General features: G+C 45.1%; 1 protein-coding gene across 2 annotated transcripts in view; it reads right to left on the bottom strand.

The window, feature by feature from the left end:
• The window catches only part of LOC136623923 (glypican-5-like), a 256,681-nt gene that overhangs the window by 152,187 nt on the left and 80,921 nt on the right, over positions 1 to 23,573 (bottom strand). For both annotated transcript variants that reach the window (XM_066598219.1, XM_066598220.1), the window contains one exon: positions 17,804 to 17,929. In XM_066598219.1, the coding sequence (XP_066454316.1) occupies positions 17,804 to 17,929 (126 nt within the window). The remainder of the gene's footprint in view (positions 1 to 17,803; positions 17,930 to 23,573) is intronic.

The raw sequence follows: 23,573 nt of genomic DNA, 5'->3' as shown, positions 1-23,573 counted from the left end.
GAAAGCAGCTTCTAGCCAGAAGGAGCTTTTAAATATCCTGCTGTAAGCAGCAGAGAACCCACTGGCAGTGCAGGAGTTTCCATTAACTCCTGCTCCCATAGGAGTCAATGGAAACTCCTGCAAAACGCGCACCTATGTCCTATCTTTTTTAGGTGCGTGCTGTTTTGCGCTTCAAATTTGGCGCATATGAACGCTTCTATAGGAACCCATTTGTTCTTTTAGAAGCATGCATTATATGTGTGCAAAACACACGCTCGTCTGACCGAGGCCTAATACTGCAATGGGTGCGACTGCAGCTTTGTATCACCTACAGCATGGCTACATCCCAGTATGAAGGGCATCTACAACCAGCTCGTTCTACTATTGCACTGACACTGTTTGTCCTGCAGAGCTTGCAATCTACCGCCCTCCCCAGCAAGCGTCTAATTTCTCTATTTTCCAGGCAATCACTCCGCTCTTCTATTACAGTTTTCTGCTTAACCAGATGCATCATTGGTTGTAATGTGTCAGCCATAGCTCAGGGCGCAGTGATAACACCAGCAGTACAGTATGCAGTGGTCACATCTTTTAGGCAACCTTGAGGGAGCATTCATCATCCATGCACTAATTGTCAGAGGCAGGTCATTCCGTCATTAAGACAGCAACTGCGAAAAGCGTATCCACGGCTCCCCCGGTCCTCGTTCTCCCAGACGGGGCTTCTGTCGCACTACGCTGTCTATGTTTCCAGAGCATATTTATTGATTGGAGAGAAGCAGTTTCCTAATGTGCACTAATTCACCTCGATCAGCGGGTCTGTTTCTGCTGAACGCAGCACTCATCCAAAATAGCAACACATTTAGTTCTGCTGTGCCACTAGAACCACGGGAGGCGAGGTTTGTCCATAATGCCACCAGCATGGGTAAAACCAGCATGGTCCGGGGTGGAGAGGTTAAAATTGGCCTGCATATCCTTTGTGTATGCAGTGGGTGTTATTAATCGTCTCATTACCATGCTGTATGTAAGAGTGCTGAACGGCACATGCAGTAACGGCTATGGCAGATATGGGTAGTGGATGAGTCGAGATTCTTTAGGAGTTGTCTGAAAAGGCTGCAGCATCATGTGGATTCATTATCCACCCAGCTACACATAAAAGCAGAATTTGGTATCTTTTCATATATATACATAAGAATGCAGTGTCAGTGGATAATAAAGGTGCCCAAGGAACCCTAATGGGATATAACCGCCTCAATCAAGGTTTGGTAATTGTGTCTGCATTTTGACGGGAAGAAAATTGCTGCATGTTGCGCTATTCTATCCATCATTTATCTGTGACTGAGCATCCGATGCAGATATGAATATAGTCTTACAAGAAGATGATGCAGTTCTTCCATTTGCACAAAAATGGAATTATGCTATACAGAGCTGAAAAAAAAATCCAGCCTCTAGAAGGAGTTGTCTGTCATTTTGCTACAAGACCCAGCATGCAGTTACATCTCAGGCAGATATGATTACAGTTGAGGTGTGATTAGATGAACGTTCTTGCCACCTAAGGACCTAAAAGTAGTTCCACCTTTGGCCTATAAAAGGCTCTCAGAGGCTTTTTGTGTGTAGTGACCTCTACTTCCGCTTGTGTAGAGCTTGTTGGCCACTAGACGCCTCTATGATGCAGAGAAGAGATTTCACCAAGTTACCAGAGTCTGAGAGGGGCGCATTATTGGAGTTTGAGAAGCTGGATAGTTACATTGATGGATTGCCCGTCAACTGGGCCGTTCTGGTCAGGAGATGTTAGAACCAGTGGATGTGTGAGGGCATACAAGGTGACCGGGCTCAGGGCATCTTCAACAGACCACCAGTCTGTTGGTGGAGGATCGTCTGACAATCACCAGCAGCTCCAACTGTTTTGCTGTCCGCCATCCATTGACAGGTGGCGCCATCGTTACACCCCGGTGTCTGTCGGAACCATTTCCATGCACTTGCCTTGAAGAACATTTGGACTCACTGTGCCCATTATGTATACTTCTTCTAACACCCATCCATTGTCGCCTCCGTTTGCAGTGGTGACGTAAACGATGAAACTGGACGATATGGAGTGGAACTGGGTTGTCTTCAGCGATTAATCCAGGTTTAGTTCGGGGTCAACAAGCTCGGTCCTCCGGTGACAAGACCGTTCATCTAACCACGCCACAACTAATCATTTCTATATCTACCGTGGAACTGCCGGCCGAGTTTCGCAGCAAAACAGCAACTTCTTCTAGGGGGCTGTTTGTTCTTTTTACAGAGAGCGTATAATTGTTAGGTGGGTTGTATCACAGTATCTCTATTCCATTCCTTTTTTTGAACTTTAGGCATATGTGCTGTTTCATTTATTGCTGGTGATTCCTCATTTTAGTGCCTCCACAGCTTCCATTTGCTGCTGTGTTTTTCTCCTGTCATTGCGTTATATATGCAATTTACGAAATATCTGTTCCATATATACTTAATGGTCTCATTTCCCACATTTGTGTAGGTTTGGTTCTTGGCAGATGTCTGGTCTGTAAATAGAAGAGCTAGCTGTTCACCGCTGTGTTCTGTCTCTATGTATGTGCTATAATAGAAGTTGCTTTTCACCAGTATAAGGGAGCGTAGCTTTCTAATTTGTGATGTGAGTGCCCCCTGCTGGAAATATGGGAGAACTGTAGGAAGTATAAACCATGAAGGAGGGTGTGGCAGGGTGGAGATTGATATGGGTCAGTTTTATGGTACTTAAATAGATTTCTTTGGGTGTTTTTCTAAGAAGTGGAGAGAGACTGTTGCTCTCCGATTGTTATACACAGAAGCGCTAGTAATGCGGCACAGCATGCCTTGCCATTTATGCTATAAGCCTGTCTTGATCTAAACAGTGCTGCAGTAAGATGTAGCAGATTTTTTAAAGAAGTGCATGCTCCTTAGTAAAATTGGCGCATTTTTTGGCAGTTCCTGTGCCAGAAAGTCAAATCTACGCCAGCGGTGAACTGATGTAGATTTGTGCCATAATGTGAGTTAGTTACACCAATTTTGGCATAAATGATAGTAAATCTGTTTGGCTGCAGGAGGACCCATCTCCAACCTTCTAAGACCAGACCCCACCTTTTGGGAAAGGGGCAAGCATGACTTAAAAACAAAAAAAGTCACAAGTATTTGCACAAGATAAACCTGCGCCATAATTTGCAGCGTTTTACACCACATGGCTTGATACATTTCCTCCATATTACATATATATCCCCCCATCTCAGGTACTGAGGACAAGTATTAAAGGGGTTGTGCCAAGTTATAAAGTTATCCCCTATTTGCAGGATAGGGTACAACTTAATTGGTGAGTTCCAACTGCTGGGATGAACGGGGGTGCGGTTAGGGGATAACTTTATAACTTGGCACAAGCCCTTTATTGTTTTATACAATGAATAGCCACTTGATTAGAGACACCCATCTCAGACATGTCAAATCCCCCAGTTTAACAGGGAATTTCCCTATTTGTAGTCTTCACCAGCTTCCGCTCTGATCTGCGTATTTGCGGCGCTGACAGTGGGCACCCAATCAGGTGATCAGACAGGGTTCTGAGCAGAAGACCCCAAACGATCAACTATTGATGACCTATTCTAGTTATGTGTTAGGAGACACATTAGTTGGTGCACCAGCATTGCATTCAGCTGCAATCTACTTGACTGTGGACCGCCTGTTCATCAGAATGATTTCTGATATCCTCCTCTGACCCCTTTTGTCAACAAGTTGTTGACATCCATCTTTCTCAATCACACCATACTCAGTATACTCACCCCGCAGTGAGGAGGACATTGAATGGAAAGCTGGTACCGCAAGTGCCCTAGCACTCCACTCACTTTCAATGAGGCTGCGGAGATACCCGTCAGCCCCACTGAAACGAATGGAGGCTTGGCTACCCATGCCCGGCCAGTGCCCCCTTCATGCTGATGTCACTGCGGGGAGAAAAGCAATCCGGCAGTGACTGGCAGAACAGGACACAAGAGTCCCGTTCTAGAGATCGGAGGGATTCTCAACAGTGAGACCCCCACTGATTAGCAAATTATCCCCTCTAAGTTATGGATATCCTGTGGATAATGGATAACTTGCAACCCCTTTAATTATTGCTCCTTTGTTCTCTTCTCCAATTGAAAGTATCAAATAGTACTACATTCACTTTTTCTGCCTTCATAGGCGTGTTCAATGTTCGATAAGTTAGTGTAGTTGGAATGCAACTCATATAGATATAGGGTTATAGATACAGGAACTGGTTAAGAAGTGGTAGGGTCCCATGTACCTGTGCCACACAGCCAAGCTGTGGCCAAGAATACCCCCGTCATGCAAATCCACACTGCTAGCTAATGAATTAAGTGCTAACTGACCTGCTGTAGACCCTACCCTTTTTCCCGCTATGCGAGAGTGAGTGAAAACGCAGAATTATGAAACAAATGATTTTCAATGGTTTCATTCTCATGTGCGATGTTTTCACTCACGCAATATTGCGTGGAAAAAAAAAATCGCAGCATATCCTATCTTTTTGTGCTATCGCTCATTGTTTGCAATAGGGCTGGCGGAAACAGCGCCGGCCCCATTGAAAGGAATACGCGATCCTCTGCCGCGGCTGTGACAACCGTGGTGGGGAAATCCCTTCAGCAGCAGCTTGGGGAATCCCTTGAGCCATGGCTGGGGGGAACCCTTCATCCCCTCTGGAATAAAGGGATTCCCCGTAGTGATGCAAGGCTGTTTTCATATGAAAACACCTCGCATCCACGGGGCTTTTACATGGTGGAGAGTGCGATATTGGGCCATGAATCACAGCCCGATATGGCCCTTGCCCGTGTGAAACTAGCCTAACACCTATAAAAGTCAATGGTAGTTACGGAAACAACATATCATAGTAAGCTCGTTTCTGTAACATCAGAGCTGGAAAATAGCATAGCTTGCTGTATTACATTGTGTCAGTAAATCCCTTCTACGGGAGTCACAGAAATGGCATAGCGAACCCGCTCGGCTGTTTCCTTAGTCCCCAACCACTGCATACTGCCAGGCCGGGGCAGTGCGGGACAGAAGTAGTGATAGGTGCGGGTCTCACAGGTGGGACCTGCATCGTTCAGACTTTCATGGCAAAAAAATATTGAATTAGGAAAAATACCCCGTTTCATACAGCATTTGTGTCTTTTGCTATTATTATTTTTTTTTGCAAAGAACTCCACAGTCAAATCATAGCTAAAAGTCAATAGGGAAATACTAAGCACGCCCTAAAAAAAATGCATTTTATTAATAAAACGCTTGGAAAAAAAATTATGCACCAGGTGAAAAAACACTGGCTTCTTTACATGTGTTTTTTTTTGAGGGGGAGAGGGTGAGTTAAAAAAAAATGGAAAAAAAGTGAAGCCTTATTCTGCGCCATGCTTTCTGCAGGATACCTTGCTTGTTATGCAGGCTGAGTAATACATTACGCCGCCGTACAACAGAGTTCTTATGTTTCTTCTCTGCACACAAAGGACTGACAGAACTGTCCGCTAATGTAAAGGAATTCTCCTGAGTTTTTTTTCCTGAATATAAGCGCACATCCTCCCACAATTATCCTCCGCCGTTCCCTAGCGTGCTCCTCGGCCATGATTGCCCTTTTTCTCAAGCTTTTGCATTTAAATGACTGTTGCTTCAATTTGCACAACAATACAGCCGAGATGGGAAACAAGTCCTGGTTGAACAGTTAGTAGGCCAAGAATCTGGCCGCCATGGTAACCACAGGAACACAAGGTTGTGTTGTAAGGGACAGTGATGTGGTTCATGAGCATGTTAATGGGATCCCCATGAAAAATCAGACAATACAGCACTTTATTCAACAACTCAATTCACTGCAGCAATGCTCATTTGTGCTAACTAAGCCGGGCCTGGAGGACGGATTATCAACGGTTCTGTCTCACATAGTACAGCACTGCCAGCTTTTCAGGTTATATGGTCCTTTAATATGACCCTCCGCGATCTACTTTTGTGACCCTCTAAGTTATAAAGTTACAATATGTTCCAATTATAATTATAAGGGCCCTGGTAAGAATTATAAGGGCTTCTAATGTTAAATGTATAGTCCTTCCAAATTCCACCCTCCATCCTATGGGGTACAGGTGTTGCAAAGTTTGACAAGTTGAATATATTGTGGCTCAGAACTTTTTCTTGTCTTTGCAATGCTGCAGCCAGTCAGGGGGAAAATGCTGCTGCCAGTAGGAAGAGGAGGCAATGCTGCTGCCAGTAGGAAGAGCAGGAAATGCTGCTGTCAGTAGGAAAAGGGGGAAAATGCTGCTGCCAGTAGGAAGAAGGGAAAATGTTACTGCCAGTAGGAAGAGGAAGAAATGCTGCTGCCAGTAGGAAAAGGGGGAAAATGCTGCTGCCAGTAGGAAGAAGGGAAAATGTTGCTGCCAGTAGGAAGAGGAGGCAATGCTGCTGCCAGTAGGAAGAGCAGGAAATGCTGCTGCCAGTAGGAAAAGGGGGGAAATGCTGCTGCCAGTAGGAAAAGGGGGAAAATGCTGCTGCCAGTAGGAAGAGGAAGAAATGCTGCTGCCAGTAGGAAAAGGGGGAAAATGCTGCTGCCAGTAGGAAGAAGGGAAAATGTTGCTGCCACTAGGAAGAGGAGGAAATGCTGCGGCCAGTAGGAAGAGGGGGAAATGCTGCTGCCAGTAGGAAGAGGGGCAAATGCTGCTGCCAGTAGGAAGAGGGGCAAATGCTGCTGCCATTAGGAAGAGGAGGAAATACTGCGGCCAGTAGGAAGAGGGGGAAATGCTGCTGCCAGTAGGAAAAAGGGAAAATGCTGCTGCCAGTAGAAAGAGGGGGAAATGCTGCTGCCAGTAGGAAGAGGAGGAAATACTGCTGCTAGTAGGAAGAGGAGGAAATACTGCTGCCAGTAGGAAGAGGGGGAAATGCTGCTGCCAGTAGGAAGAGGGGAAAATGCTGCTGCCAATAGGAAGAAGGGGAAATGCAGCTGCCAGTAGGAAGAGGAGGAAATGCTGCTGCTAGTAGGAATAGGGGAAAATGCTGCTGCCAGTAGGAAGAGGGGGAAATGCGGCTGCCAGTAGGAAGAAGGGAAAATGCTGCTGCGATTAGGAAAAGGGGGAAATGCTGCTGCCAGTGGGAAGAAGGGAAAATGCTGCTGCCAGTAGGAAGAGGGAAAATGCTGCTGCCAGTAGGAAGAGGGAAAATGCTGCTGCCAGTGGGAAGAGGGGGAAATGTTGCTGCCAATAGGAAGAAGGGAAAATGCTGCTGCCAGTAGGAAGAAGGGGAAATGTTGATGCTATTGGAGTTGTTCTGTGCTTTGGTACAATATTTTGTGCTGCACTACAGTATTAGGTTCAGTATGCGCACTGCATGGTGACATTTGTTTGGCTCTGCTGCGGTTAATATGGGCACTACATGGTGGTATTTTGTGCTGCATGGTAGCTTTAGGTCTGCATAGAAACAATTTGAGACGCCTTGATTTATTGGATTAACCCCTTAAGAACCAAGCACAGTTAATTTATGGTGCCTGGTCCTGGTCTTTAATCCTGGACAATAGTAAAACTATATGGCTTGGGATTAAGGCTCCTGCTCCTGCAATGTAGCAGAAAGAGAAACAGGAGTTTTATGTAGCCTTCTCTCTTGCAGGCTACATAGTGCTCAATGAGGACTACGTATTGAAGAGAGAAAATGGAAGTGTTACGTGACGATCACATGACCACTGGGTGCCCCCCATCACGGCAGAGTTGCAGGGTCTTGTGAGATTTGTGCGTTGTGAGTACTATCTTTGGGCGTGCCCTCGCATTGCATCTCCCATTGTTTTCTATGGGGCCGACAGCTAAGAGCACGAGGTGCGATGCAATGCAGGGTTTTCCCAGTTAAAACAATGGGAGAAACTCTGCGATCCTCCATCATGGCTGACAACTACTGTCAGGAACGGGATTGCTACTTCCCCAAAATGATGCAAGGTGGTTTTGAGATAAAAATGCCTCATGTCTGCAGGAAAATCGCGTGTTGGTGAGCACGATATCGGGCCGTGATTTACAGCTTGATATCGCACTCGCCTATGTTAAGTCAGTCTTAGCAGACCCACATCATCTTTTCCGGTGACTAATGTCACTACAGCCGGATGCTTTACTCTGTAACTGGGGCTCCTATGGATGCCCCAGTAAAAGTGGAAAAATGTGAAATTAAAAAGAGAAAAAAAGACAATGTGAATGACCCCCAGAGACTTGCAGAAAAATAAGTTTTAAAAAATTACAGAATAAATTAAAAATATATACACAAAAAAGAAAATTACCACAGGCGACATCATCAAAAACCGTCGCCGTATGCACCCTGCAATCGAAGGCTATACAAATTATCAAAAATAATCAAAACATCCGAAAGAAAATGAGGAACACTTACCATCGTCGCTCCTGGGCTCTGGTACAACTCTTTGGCTTCGTTCACATGGGCAACAAAGTTGCACGATTTTGTCGCATTGCGACAATGCTACAAATTGCACGTATGTGAAGCCCATGCTTTCCTATGGGTTCCTTCACACATGCGATATTTTGTAGCATGCGACAATCATACACAAAAATCTCGCGGGTCCGGCGATATGCCTGCGATTCGTGAGGTTTTGTAGCCCATGTTTCCCTATGGAGCCTTCCTCTCTGTTGCAACGCATCGCACGAAAACATGGCTTTCGTGTGGTGCGATGCAACTTTGACAGTAGGAAATCCTACTATCAAAGCCAAATCTAAGCCCTAGCTGCAGGGAAAAATAAAAAAATACACAGACATCACTTTAGAAGCGCTGTCAGCCCGGCCGCGTCTTCTCCCCATGTCCCCGGGACTGACCGCAGCGATATCGCACGGACCAGCGATGTGATATCGCTGTGATTTTCTCGTGGTGATGCTGTGCAGCCCATGTGAACGGGGTCATACAATAAGCCCAGTTTCAGACACGCACATTTATGTATCTGTAATATGGATGAGTGTTCCGGCCCAACTGAGGGTCTGCTGACCTGAACTCATGGCATTGTAGGTCCCTATGATGCTCTGAGTTGGGGTCAGTAGACCCTCGATTGGGCCGGGACACTTATGTGTATTACCAGTTCATAAAAGCTCTCATAATACATTCGACTGGAACTGGCTTTGTCGCAACGTGAATTGTGCGCCCCTACTGTTCTGCAATATGGAAGACACAATATGTTGGCAGTGCGGCTTGTGTGCCAGGACTGCTTTTAAATCCCAGCCCGGCCCTGTGTGTTACCCATTCAGAGCATCTGGCTACTGTACATCAACAGATTCCTCCAGATGGCATTTAAGATACACGTTTTCATTTCTCTTCTACTTTGTTCTTTTTTCAAGTCCTGATATAGAGATCTAAAACTCTGCATGACACCTTCCTGTCTCCGCACATCAATTGGCGGAGCACTGGAGAAGTTAATACAAACAATCAGGAATTCTTGACCTGGGGGGCAGCAGGTAAACATGTCAGCAATGTCTGACCTTTGGGCATCTGATAACCCCCATAGCTATAGCTGACATCAGGGTCGCGAGTCAGTTTCTAGTGAGTCAGGGACGCTATCTTTTTCTCCTTCGGAAGAGCACCTAGAAGGTGAGTGAGTGGGGAGACTTCTAAGTAGAGACGAGCGAACGTACTCGTTTAGGGCGATTTTGCACTCGAGCACCGCTTTTTTCGAGTTACCGACTACTCGGGTGAAAAGATTCGGGGGGCGCAGGGAGTGAGCGGGGAGGGGGGGGGGGGGGGGAGAGAGAACCCCCCCCCCCTGTTCCCCACTGCTACCCCCCACTCCACCACGCCGAATCTTTTCGCCCGAGTAGTCAGTTACTCGAAAAAAGCGCTCCAGTGCGAAACCGCCCTAAACGAGTACGTTCGCTCATCTCTACTTGTAAGGCCTTTCATGCTCCTCTGGGTAATATGCAAATAAGAGAGATAGAATAATACCTCTGCAGTGCCACCTATTGGGAAATACCTCTTCATATACAAGTCTCCTCACTTACTCACCTTCTAGGTGCTCTCACTAATGAGAAAAGATAGTATTCCTGACCCACGTCACAGGCCTCTCACTAGCCAAGCCAGAAACCTACTGCACATTGATGAGGGGCAAACACCCTGAAACAGCTGTCTGTGTATTGATTCTGGCTTGGCTTTCAATTCCCAGTCATTATTACAAGGGTTGTGTAAAGAGTCTAACATTGACTTGCAGGAATGCTGCCTTCTCATAGGTGGCGCTGCAGAGGTATTGTTCCATCTCCCTTATTTCCATAGTTTCTAGTAATAAATTTATGATTTGATATACAGATACCCTGGTGTGATAGAGGCTGGCTTGTAATTATATGCCCTGCTCACTTTAAAATGGCAAATTTTGGTGTGGATCCATGCCAAAACCTATGCCAAATTTTGCACTACATAGTTCGGATTGATGCGGACCTACAGCAGATTTCAACTTTTAATTGAAGGGATAAAGTCTGTTGCGGATTTATGTCAAAGTCCGCCTCAAAATCTGCCCCAGTGCTGGGGAGTTTGATGCGGATTTTGATGCAGATTTTCTGTTGTGAAAAAACAAGCATTTTTTTCCTACACGCTGTGGGCATATCTCTCACACAGGAGCTGAACTCACTGCCAGATACAAAGAGAGTTACAGTACTACTGTCACTGGTAGGCAATTATTTGCTTACTTAGATCACATCTGAACAATATATAGTCCAGCAAAGATCCTTAAAGGGGTTGTCCAGTTGTAAATTATTGATGGCCTTATCCTCAGAACAGGTCATCAATAATACATCAGCAAGGGGTCTCGCGCCCCAAATCCCCGTTGATCAGCTGTTTGCTAGACCAATTTGCTTGTGCACTGATCTGATTTGTGCAGAAAGCAGACAGCTCTGTTCTTACTGCAGTGGGCAAGTTTGGTATTGCAAGCCAAGTTCCCATTCACTTCAATAGGAGCATTGCCCGTAATACAAAGCCAGGCCACTGAAGTAAGAACGAAGCTGTCTGCTTCCTGAAAAAATCAGCTCAGTACACGAGTGCAGCAGCTCGGCGAACAGTTGATTGGCAGGGATCCTGGGCAGCAGACCCCCTGCTGATGACCTGGCCTGGGGATAAGGCCATCAATCCCTTTAAATGTAAAGATGGATCTATAAAAGCAAAGCTCAGCATACCCTATCACATTTCAGTGGCTCTCTGGTCGTCAAAACAGGACTCTGAATAAACTGGAAAAACATTGACATCTTTGAACTTTGGTGTTAGCGAATACTTTCCAGAATGTTGTGGAAGACAACTAAAACAAACAAGGGGACCCGGGAATAGTTCACAACTGTATATTTGAAGTACAGACTGGAGATATTTTCTTTTTCAGCATGCTTGTAAAAGATACAGTTACACTTGGAAGAGGATGAACAACAACTAGATACAGTATATACATAGTGTCACCGAAAGCATCAACACACAACTGAGAAACTGGAGATGCAAAACCAAGAGAGAATAGTCCTGAGAAACAGCATTCAGAAGTTAAAACTAGCGTTAAATGGTCATCGCACCCTGACTATCACGTTAATAGGAATCGTCTCAATGTGATAGCAAAAGTCTAAATAACTTCATTTACATAAAATGATATTTTGGTGCTGAAAGATCATTCTAAAATGCTGGCTGCTAGGGGTTTCCCTCCCTTCTAATTTGCTGTCAATGCGTTGTGAAGTCCATCTCTAGTAACAAAGAGATTGAAAAGAATTACAGGAAATGTGGGGAGAGGTTGTATCTCATGCTGCCCACACAAGTCTATGAAGCAGTAGAGGGAGAGTAAAGGCTAATGCCCCCGGAACAGATTTTCGCTGCGTTTCACGCGGTGGAAATCTGTGGCATTATTCCACAGCTATTAGGTTATATTGAACCTAATAGCTTTTTGTCTTGCAATGTTCACGCTGTGGAATTCTACCACGGAATTCCGCAGTGTAAAAGAAATCGCGGCATGTTCTATTTTCCAAGGAAAAAATGCACGGCCGGCTTCCATTGTAGTCAATGGAAGCTGTCCATTACGTGATACTTCCACTGTGAGCACAGCAGAAGTATCGTGTGATTACGTGTCACCGCCCACCTCCGCTGCACTGCATTGGCTCACCGGACGGGACTCTCGCCGTGGATCCGGAGAGGTGACTATGGGGTTTTTGTGGGGTGCCGTGTCCGACTCCGCTGTGATATTCCACTGGCGGAGACCGACACGGCCATGGGCATGAGGCCTAGAGCAAAGAGATGCACACAGATGCAGCTGCAGCTAATAGTAAGTGATTTACTATCTCACAGCTACTGATCTCACATCTATGCCACTACACAGTCTCCTATGCTGCTGTTATTTCTCTGGGGGCTAAAATGTTAGGGTACTTTTACATAGGACAACTTGAAAGAAGCCCCAGCAATTACCACTTCAGGAACGATGATCCCTCACTGAATGCGCTGAAATATGGCAGAGCGCGCTGGAGATCTCCTCCATTCACAGTAAACAGGCAGTCGCTCATAGATGAATAACTGCCTGTTTACATGGGCCAATAGTGGTTCAGTTTTTAGGTGAGCTGAAAATTAAGTAACTCTGACAAGTGAGTGATTCTCGTTCACTTGTCCTGTCGGGTCATATGTTTACACGGGACAACAGTTTCCCTAATTGCTCTCGTGAGCTATCACTTGGGCAACTATCAATCTGTGTAAAAGTATCCTTGGGGAACAGAATCTACTGTTTTCTTTATGTGCAGCATATGGAAGACATTAGAGCAACTAAACTCCAGCTACCAGCACTGAAAACTAGAGATGCAGCCTGCAAAGGGGAAAACTGGCGAAACATGCATTCATATACTGGCCAGAAATAGTGTTATTCGTTATGTACACACGGCACCTTATTCTGAAAAGTCATATGAATGTGCGGGGATAGTCACCTATAGATGGCACAGTTAGTTTTCTACCTTTAAGATGAAAGCATTTTCTTAAAGACTTCATTCTGTGTGCATAATTTGGAAATAAGGGAATCTCTAAAAAGCCCATGGAGTCTTGGGGTATGGCCACACAAGGTAGATTTCCTGCAGTGGAATTTCTACCCCAAATTTAGTTTTAACCCCATTGCAAAATCTGCTGAAAAATGTGGAACAAACATGAGTTTCTGAATGCTTTGACCTGATCTAGACATGAGAAGTGTGAGCAGGGGCATGGGCGTAACTATAGAGAGTGCAGGGGATGCGGTTGCACCCAGGCCCAGGAACCTTAGGGGACCCATAAGGCCTCTCTTCTCTATACAGGGAGCCCAATACTATGAATAACGCATTATAGTTGAGGGCCCTGTTACAGGTTTTGCATTGGGGCCCAGAAGCTTCAAGTTATGTCTCTGTGCAGCATGGTTTAGGTATGGGTACGGGTACAGAAACAGATAAAGGGGGGGCCCCAGCTCACGTTTTGCATCAGGGCCCCTGAGCCTTTAGTTACGCCCATGAGCAGGGGTATTGTGTGAGTCCGCCACTGGCCTAAAGAATCCCAGTCACCCACTCCTGCCCCGGAGGTGGGACCTCAGCCTGGTGACGATCAACCGGAGAAAGAACCTGAAGGTCCGGATTGGACTTGCAGTGGAGGAGTTGGAACATTTCCATGCAAACTAGATAGATGACTGGTTCCCATCATCTAATGTCTTTGGCCTCCTTTAGTTTCCATTAGAAATCAATGAAATTAATAAAGTCTAAGACATTGAATTTTTAACAAACAAGGTTAGCGGTTTCATTGTATCCTCAGAGACTCTGGATGGTGTTAATAACCTTTAAGCTGCAGAGTTTAGAACCATGTGGTATCGGGTATTACTGCGGGTTGTAAATAAAATATAGCAGATCACATCTGTCTGCTTATGAAACCTCCTAACTATACAAGTAAAGCCTTTCTTTGTTCTCACATGTGGCTTATAGCAGTTATAACAGAATTAATGATACTTGCAGTTCTGATAGGGAAGGTGGAAGTACCGAGACTTTAATCAGGACTTAATATTCTAAATTAAAGAGGTTTTCCAGATGCAAACTATTGATGGGTCTACCTGCAGAACAGGCCATGAATAGTAGAGTCCACCAATGATCAGCTGTTTTCTGGACCAGTACAGCCATAAACTGAGCTGATATCTGCAGGAAACAGACAGCTAATTCCCGCTACAGTGGCCAGGCTTGGTATTGCAGGAAAAGTTCCTATTCACTTCAATGGCAAGTTGGCCTGCAATACCAAAGCTGGCCACTGCAGTGGGAACGGAGCTGTCTGCTTCCTGCAGAAATCAGCTCAGTGCATGACACACTGGTCCAGAAAACAGCTGAGCAACAGGGATTCCAGGCGGCAGATCCCACTGATACTATTGATGGATTATCTTGCAGCTAAGTCCATTGATAGTTTGCAATTGGAAAATCCCTTTAGAAGGAATTTCTGTTGTATATTATATTGTAAGGCCCAATGTCTACGGCCAGATTTAATTTGTGGAACCTGCACAGGACACCCGCATGGTATATCTGCAAATTAAGCCGCCTATAGGGATGTAGATATGATTTTTTTCCCAGCGTACATATCGCAGCATGCTCCATTTTTCTGTGGATCTCGCGGGATGGCTTCCATTGAAGTGAATGGAAGCATTCGGATCCGCGGCACAGCCACAGCTGTCACTAAGAGCCAGCTGCCGATTTGTGGGAAAGCAGGAGATTAAAAAAAAAAAAATTAAAAATTGCACTGCGCATGTGACCAGCACGTCCAGACGCATCCACTGTGCTGAAGAAAGAAGATCTGGCCGGCATAGAGGAGACCCGCGCTGGATCCGGACAGGTAAGAAAATGTATTTTCCTGTGCATGTCTGCGGGCGCGGCTAGATCCCGCTGCGGGATTCTGCAGTGGAATTCGTGAGTGCGAGTGGACATGGGGCCTAAAACTTAACAGGAAGGGAATACATTATACAGTCTATACAAAGAGATGTTTGAAAAAAAAGGTCTTCTTTTCCCAGGAAGTGTGCCCCCCTTGCCCTTTGACTTTATCTGGTATTGCAGGCTATCTTGAAAGAGGCTGAGCTATAACACCCAAAACAACAGATGGACTATGAAAGAATGGCGCTGTTCATAAAAAAAAAGCAAACCCTTTTTTGAAGCCTACACACTATTTCTGACCACCTGCTCTATTAAACACAACTGATTTTGACTAAATCCCGCTGGACAGGCTCCATCGTCCAATGCCCACTGTGCAGATATAGATGGCAAATGGGACTGCTAAGGCTAGGTTCACACGGGGCGGTTTTGCTGCAGAAATTCCCTGCAGGAATTTTACTGCGGTAAATCCGCCTGCGGCCACTAATCCCAGGATTGGCCAGCCATGTGGACGAGAATTTGCTAAATTCTTGTCCACACGTGGTGGCCAATCCACTATGGCAAAGCTGGGCGGAGCCGGCATTGCTGCGCGGATCTGGAATATGCAGTATGTCAATTTTGTTTTCCCGCTGCGGTCTCGCTCCTCTCTATGAGAAAAGAAAGCTGCAGCGGCATGTCGGCGGCTGAACAGCTTCAAAACCCACGGTGAAATGCCGCAGTTTCTGAAGCTGCACTTTTCCAGCGGAATTTCTGCAGTTTTTCGGTGCGGCCAAACCGGGAGAATTCAACTGGAAATCCATCATCAGAATATAGCAGCCTGTATTCTGTCTATGCAGTGCTGCTATGCATTCGGGCATCTAGGTTGGCACTAAGAGGAGGCGCAGGGTATGTGATAAAAGGGTAGTTTTAGTACTGCAGGGCAGAGTACAGCGCTTTGACATGTAGTGCCTTAGTAATCTGCTAAGCAAGCAGGCCCAAGTACTACCACAATGAGATCCACCAGTGGGCTGGAGGTAAAGGTTATGGGACGTTACAGGCTGAGTGCAAGGACTGCTTTGAAAAGGTTGTGAAAAATCCAGCTGTTCTTTTCATCTGAGACTGCAATGTGAATTTTGTCTAAAGGAGAAACCCTCTTAAATATTGCTTTCTCCACCTCAAACGTACTAGCACAGCTTGGTTTCTGCACTGCCAATGCCTTCAGCAGACAAGAATGCTAGTGTAGGGGGTTAAATACCCATGTATATATATCTATGTATATTATCGCTGGACTTTATATATGTTCCTTGCACATCTCCAGTCCTCAAGGGCCTCAACAAGTCATGTTTTCAGGATATCACATAGCTTGAACACCCATGGCAATGTCCGAGGCACTGACAATAATTATATCACCTGTGCAATACTGAGGAAATCCAGAAAACATGACCTGTTGGGCTCCATTGTGGACTGGAGTTTTGCACCCCTGTTCTAGAACATCCATAGAGATCGTAGGACTGTTGTTACTCTAACTTTGTTGCTATGGCCTGTTGATTGGCTGATAGGCTAGGTATAAAGGGCAGTTAGATGGTGACTCAGCAGTTATTTTCAGAGAGCCTTGTGAGGAGTGAGCTGCCCCAGTTTTACTAGAGAGTTGAGAGAGAGACTCGGATTCTGAGATGATGACCCAGCCATTGCAATGCAAGTTGCAGAGAGAGGTCTACTGATCCTTCCAAGGAAAAGTTATCTGCAATTACTGACTGCAAGTGCTGATCTGTCACTGGGTGAGAGGCCAGAAGTGAGAGCAGATAGGCCAACTTCTGGTATCCGGATATATAGGTTTTGGTGGTGTGAAATCACAGGTACCATCACCCAGGCTCAACACCAATAAAACTGATTATTTTTCCTCCATCACTGTGCAAGCTCCCTGAAGGTACTGTGCTAATAATTTGTTCAGGGGACAGTGTTAGCATAGTTCAGGTAGAAAACTTGGTCTTTTGGTTAACTGAAGTTCTCGCAAGACTGAGTTACTTCAGAGTAAACTATTTTCAACCAGCATCGGTGGAGCTATTTACCCCTGGCCATGGTAAACCACTAATTGACTGTGATAATTCCATATTGTGCGCGCAATATTAAGAACACCTTGTTCATAGTGTATCAACCACATAATAGCGTTAATCGGACGTTAGTAAACTGTTTGTACTTAATAGTGTTGCATGTTATAGCCATATTACTCTTTATTGTACATTCAGTAAAGTATTGTTTGTTCAACTGGTGTAAAGCCTTTCCATAACAGGCATCATATTCTGCACCTGTTACACTACTCTGAGAGCGTGCAAGACTAGAGTTTAAAGAACAGTCCCTGAGTAATGCAGATACAGGATGTCAGCCCAACCTGACTGCAGCCAGGAGCTGTGCACTGTTGCCATTACAACAGGAGCAGCCACACTACCATCTATGCAAAGCAGTTGCACATACTACACAACAAAGTGGTAGGTTACTTGGAATAGTCACTATTTAGAACCTTGCTTAATTTTGTATTCACCAAACAAACGAACAAGACAAATGCAAATGTGTCCATAGCTTTTAAGACATATTTGATCTACTTCCACTCCAGCCATCCTGTTCTTGGATACCTGGGTGATTATTACTAGGGGATCAGGCAGGGAACTTATATCTATCCCTGCCAGAAGTTTCTTTTAACCCTTTCCAATTCACTATCTGACCTCTGAAGACATTATGATTTAAGGCTGCACAGCTCTTATGTTGGAAGACGTCCGTCGGGGTTCTCTTACTGTATATTGCCAGGCTCTCTGCTGTCGGAGCCTATCCAACGTGTCACCTCATGCAGTACTGGCTTTAGCCAGCAGATAGCGCTATTGTATAATGAAAGAAAAAGAGGAAGCCCCCTAGGAAAACTAGAATACAAATTGGATTGGAAAGGGATAATGTGGAGCCACCAAATCCAACTGGAAGACGTTCCAAGGATGAGACGGTCTTACCTTTCCACCACATCTTCACCATTCCAACATGTTGAACCATCTCTTACTGCCAGGTCCCCATCACACAAACGTTCAGCCAATGTGGTATAAAATGTCCTTGATGGCTTTATATACTTGATGATATCACTGAAAGAAAGAGAGAGGCTGATCAACTAGTGCAGTTATGACCTTGAACATCAGCTGAGAAGGACACAACCCACGGGCAAAGCTGTAATGTGCCAACGACCTGTTAGCCTATGCAGCAGTGTGTGCCTCTTACATTTTGCATACTTATCTTATTTTCACTGTTGCAATAAAGCTGAATCTGCACAAATAAATACACGTAAAGCGCAGAAAAAGGGAAATAAGAGCAAGAAAACACTTAAGGCTTCGTGCGCACTGAATCACACAGCGTCCTGCGGTTCGCGACTACGTGCCTTAACACTGCACCATATTATGGAGACAATCTTCCCTATAACAGAACATCAGATGGAGTGCAGAATCCCACAGGCAAAACTTTCATATGCCTCTGCATAATATTGGGGATGTACGAATATATAGCTTGGTCCCTTACACTGCTGTGGTTGGCATAGGACAGCTCCATACAACACAGAGGTCAAATAAGGCTATAATACCGTCAGGTACGTGAAATGTTCAAGTGCTCTATGTACAACAGTGATATATGTCTAATTTCAAGAAGTTTGAGTGTTGCAAAAATCTCCATATACTGCTAAGATAGCAGAATATGTATGGCGTCATTACATTACACGACTCATTCAATTAGCATATGGGAGGGGGCCATGAAGATTCACAGTCACTAAAAAAATGTGTAAGATTACAGGTCCATCAGTTCAGGGAAAGGTAGTAAGAAAATGATGCAGAGGCCAATCAGCAAATATAACATTCATTAATACTTCCAGCAGAGGGCAGCACTAGGCAAAGGCTTTCAAGCCTGCACTTAACTATTGATAAGTGATAAATCCTATATTGCAGTTTTTGAAGCCAATGTCAGGGGTGGTTCATAGAAGCAGAGAAATTATGGGCAGATACTACTTTTGTTTGGGATCCACTCTTAGTTTTGGTATGAAAACCTGCATGCTTACTTTGCAAAGGAAGGATTATCCTCGACAACAGGCAATATACTCCGGCCACAATGCTAAATGCTGGCAGCAACATTGTATGTGGATTAAAGTATACTTCCCAACTCGCATGGAACATCAGGAAGGCTCTTTCGGAAAAAGGGGAGACCGACCAAAAGAGTTGACTAGTCTCCCAGGCGCCACAGAGGCCTCCCAGAAAGCAGCACTCCATGAACACTTACTATGTGTAGCGCCAGAATAAGACTCAGTCCTGGCGTCCATTAATAGAGCGAGCATGACCTGCGAAAAGAGGTGTAGCTTGTGAAAGGAGGGCATGTATGTTCCCCCAAAACGTCTCCCATGCCTCTTGAGGAAGATTTCAGAAAGTTGGCCAAGTATGACTTAGGCCTTAGTCACACGGGCGGTTTTTCCCGCGATTTGCGGATCGCATGACAGATGCGCATCCGCAAATCGCGTGACCGGGGCCGAAAAATCGCCCAGAAATACTGCTCCTAGCCGCGTTTCAATAGAAACGGGCCGGAGCTGTCCAGCGCATTGAATTCAATGGAGCCGGCAATACAGCAATGCGCTGCAGGCGATCGCGGGATGAATTGTCGGGAAGGGCTTAAATATATAAGCCCTTCCCTGCAATTCATCCAGAAATGTGTAAAAATAAAAAAAAGATATATACTCACCTTGTCCCGGCAGACGGAGTTCAGCCGCGGCCGGCGGCAGTCCTCCTGAACTGCTGTGAGTAGTATTCAGCAGGCGGGGATTTAAAATCCCGGCCTACTGAATGAGCTGCCTCTGATTGGTTACAGCCTGACCAATCAAAGGCAGCTCTCACTCACACCCATTCATGAATTCATGAATGGGTGAGTGAGAGCTACCCCTGATTGGCCCTGCGCTGAGCCAATCAGAGGCAGCACTCACTCGGTATGAGTGAGAGCTGCCTCTGATTGGTCAGGCTGTGACCAATCAGAGGCAGCTCATTCAGCAGGCGGGGATTTTAAATCCCCGGCTGCTGAATACTAGAGAGAGCAGTTCAGGAGAACTGCCGCCAGCCGCGGCTGAACTCCGTCTGCCGGGACAAGGTGAGTATATATATATTTTTTATTTTTACACATTTCTGGATGAATTGCAGGGAAGGGCTTATATATTTAAGCCCTTCCCGACAATTCATCGTGCGATCGCCGGCAGCCCATTGCTTTCAATGGAGCCGGCTGTATTGCCGGCTCCATTGAATTCAATGGGCAAACATCGTTCTTCTCTGCCACAGCTGTTACAGCTGTGGCAGAGAAGAATGATTTGTCTACTATATGTTCTCAATGGGGTCGGCGCTGCTGCCGCCGGCCCCATTGAGCGCATATAGAGAAGAGAACAGGAATCGCAGATCGCAGATAGGTGCGATCTGCGATTTCTGTTCTATAATTTATCGGACAAGCGCATAAAAAGCGCTCATGTGTCCGATACCATTGCAAAGCAATGGTTTTATAAAATCGGCCGACGCATGCGCATGCGCAAATCGCGGCAAAAAACGCCTGTGTGACTAAGGCCTTAAAGTGAAACCCCATATTAAAGGGATATTCACTACTTTTGCTTTTATGGTATATCACTAGGATATATACTATGACATGCTGGTCAGTGGAGGCCTGACCTATCGGTAACTGTAAATCGTGAGATTTACCAGAGTCTCCTTTGCAAAAATCTTCCAGCACTCCAGTAAATATATAAAACATAATTTTGAGCATATGATCAGAACAGGAACACCTTTACTTGTTTCGAACTGGAAAAACTTGTTTTTTTCTTGAGTAACATATTTGCTGGAGTGTTGGAAGATTTTTGCAACTTTTCGATTTTTTGTGTTTGCAGCTGGAGCAGCTTTCTCCTTCCTGCACCTTCACAAGTATTGGATCAGGTGGTGGCGAGCCGGTCTACCTGTTTTTCCTAATCACCAACATCCCTTTGGCATTTCCCCTATACAGTGGCACTCCAGGGCATTTCTCAACTCCAGTCCTCAATACATCCGAGCCATAATGGTTTGTAAATATCACATAAACAGAACAATTGTGGCAAACTGTGGCAATTTCTAAGGTGCGGAGTAAAATCACATCACCTGTGCAATACTGGGGAAATCCTGAAAACATGACCTGTGGGGGGACTTGAGGACTAAGGTTGAGAGAGACTGGTGTAGGGCATCTATTGTGCAGGAAATTGTGGCACAGCTCCATTCTGGTGTTGTAGTTCCCTGTATAGTATGTTTGGCCCATTTATTTGGAAGGAGTCGTGTTGGGGCCCTGCAGATGGACCCCCACAATCACAAGGTGATGCTCATATCCTCACTATATGGCGTCACTATCTATGAAGGAAAAATTATTTTAAGTGTAGTTCCAAAGCATAAGCAAACTACCATGAATATAAACTGTCCACCACTGTTATCGGACCAACATATTCAATAACCATTGCGATACTTCAGTTTTAACCCCTTAAAGACAGTTAATTTATGGCGCTTGGTCCTGGGGTTTAATCCCGATGCATAGTAAAAATACAGTGCAGGATTGAAGCTCCTGCAATCTAGCAAGAGTGGGTCGTGTCCTCTGCTGTTAGTCACAGCCAAGGACCCGGAGGAGCAAGCAGGCTACATAGCCCTCAATGACGCAGAACTGCAGGGTCTTAGCAGACCCAGAACAGCTCTGTTAGTGACTACTGTCCCTACAGGGGGGATGTTTTTCCCCCTGTAATCCGACACTATACAAATTATATATCAAAACGTTCAAAACAAAACGAGGAACGCATGTCCATACTTTATTTTAGTGTAAATATACTAATTATAAAAATAAACTATAAGTTTAAAAAACGTTTTTTTTTTTGCTTTTTTACTCCTAATAAAACTAAAAAAAAGGCAAAGAATTCAGTGAAAAATATATTTTAAAAAATTGCCGTATATGTCACAGGAAAGAAAAAAATGCTGCAAAAATAATTTGGTAGCTGAAGAAAAAAAAATAGGGCAGAAAAATGAACTCATGGGTAAAATGCCTAAAAAGTGTCTGGTCCTTTAAGACCAAAACACCTTGGTCCTTAAGGGGTTAGGAGACAACTTGCTGGTACCGTGTTTCCCCGAAAATAAGACACTGTCTTGTATTATTTTTTGCCCTAAAAGAGGCACAGTGTCTTATTTTCGTGGGGGGGGGGGGGGGGGGAGGCTTATACTCACCTGGTCCGCGGCGTACCCGTGCCTCAAGTCTGGAGTGTCCTTTGCGCTGAGATATCCTCTTCTTTCCGGTCACAGGGCTTTGAATACCCCGCCTCTAGCAAAGCGAGCGCTGTGATTTGATTGAGCGCCAGCCAATCACAGCTTGCGCTCGATGAGTCAATCACAGCCATACAGTGATGTCATTCACTAAATGGCTGTGAATGATCAAGTGCCGGCTCTGACTGGCTGGCGTTCGATCCAATCACAGCGCTTGCTTTGCTGGAGGCGGGGTACTCAAAGCCCTGTCACCAGAAAGAAGAGGATTTCTCAGCGCAGAGGACATGGCAGCTTATTGCACCGTTGGGGACCATCATGAAGGACTCAAATACTGTGGGCCAGGTGAGTATACATTTTTTTAATGTACTTTAGCTAGGGCTTATTTTCGGGGGGGCTTATATTTTACGGCTCCATGAAAACCGGGGTAGGGCTTACTTTCAGTGTAGGTCTTCCTTTCAGGTAAAAATGTAGCGCTGATGTGTAGAGCATTGGAAGTGTAGTTGAAACTGCTCACATCTTAAACTGGGTATGTCGCCAATTTTTTGTGCAAATTTTTAGGCTCTAGATTGAGAGAACCCGGTCTACTGATGCTGAGATTAGACTGAATGGAACATATACTCGTATATGTGTTTTCACTATATATGACTGCTGGTGTTTGGAGGCAAGGATGGTTTTCAGTCACTGGATATAACCAATGGATTTTATTTAAAGCATTATTAAACATACATTTATCTAGAAGGGAAATGAAAACGTGGCCCATTAAGTGTAGAACTGGAAAGCTTCCAGCTCTGAGTCGGCAAAAATTCAAGCCGTTACATAAAAAAATGTTTATGGTCTGTGCACCTCACTACGCAGCGGGGGACCCCCACAGAAACTCTGCCTTCCCACTTATTATTTAATTCCTGCTGCTAGTTTAGCCCTAGCATATTCCACAGCTCTGTACACTTCTTGTCCCCAGTGGGACCACAATGTCTCCATCTGAACATACACACAGAGTAGGAACATTTGTAGTAAGGCAATTTAGTTATTTCATTTCTCTGATGGACACCAAAACTTTCCATTTCAACCGCTTATTAGAGACGCCTTTTAGACTTCCTAATGAGGATCTTATGTCTGATGTAACAATGTAAGTTTGCGCTGTTGACTAGCAACACATGCCAAAACTAGCAGGTGATTACAATGTATCTGCAATTCTGCTAATGTGCTAGGAATTATGCAATATTCTAGTCCACAAAATTAATTCAGAACTTCAAATTGCTCTAGGCCCCAAACCACATCCCAGCCTGAGTTCAGACCCCAGACCAGACCCTAAATTTAATGGGTTGTACAGTTAAAAACTAACTCTTAAAATTATATCCATATGAGTGAAAACAGTAAAACAAACAGTACCTTTCTGTTGCAGCCCAAGATTCTTCCAGTCTTTGTTGACAGTGGATGTCAGGTGACCACTGCCTGCCAGTCA

Source organism: Eleutherodactylus coqui, chromosome 1 (genome assembly GCF_035609145.1).
Source record: "Eleutherodactylus coqui strain aEleCoq1 chromosome 1, aEleCoq1.hap1, whole genome shotgun sequence".
Classification (NCBI taxonomy): domain Eukaryota; kingdom Metazoa; phylum Chordata; class Amphibia; order Anura; family Eleutherodactylidae; genus Eleutherodactylus; species Eleutherodactylus coqui.
The sequence above is the reverse complement of the archived record's forward strand: the minus strand, read 5'-3'. Positions and strand labels throughout refer to the sequence as shown.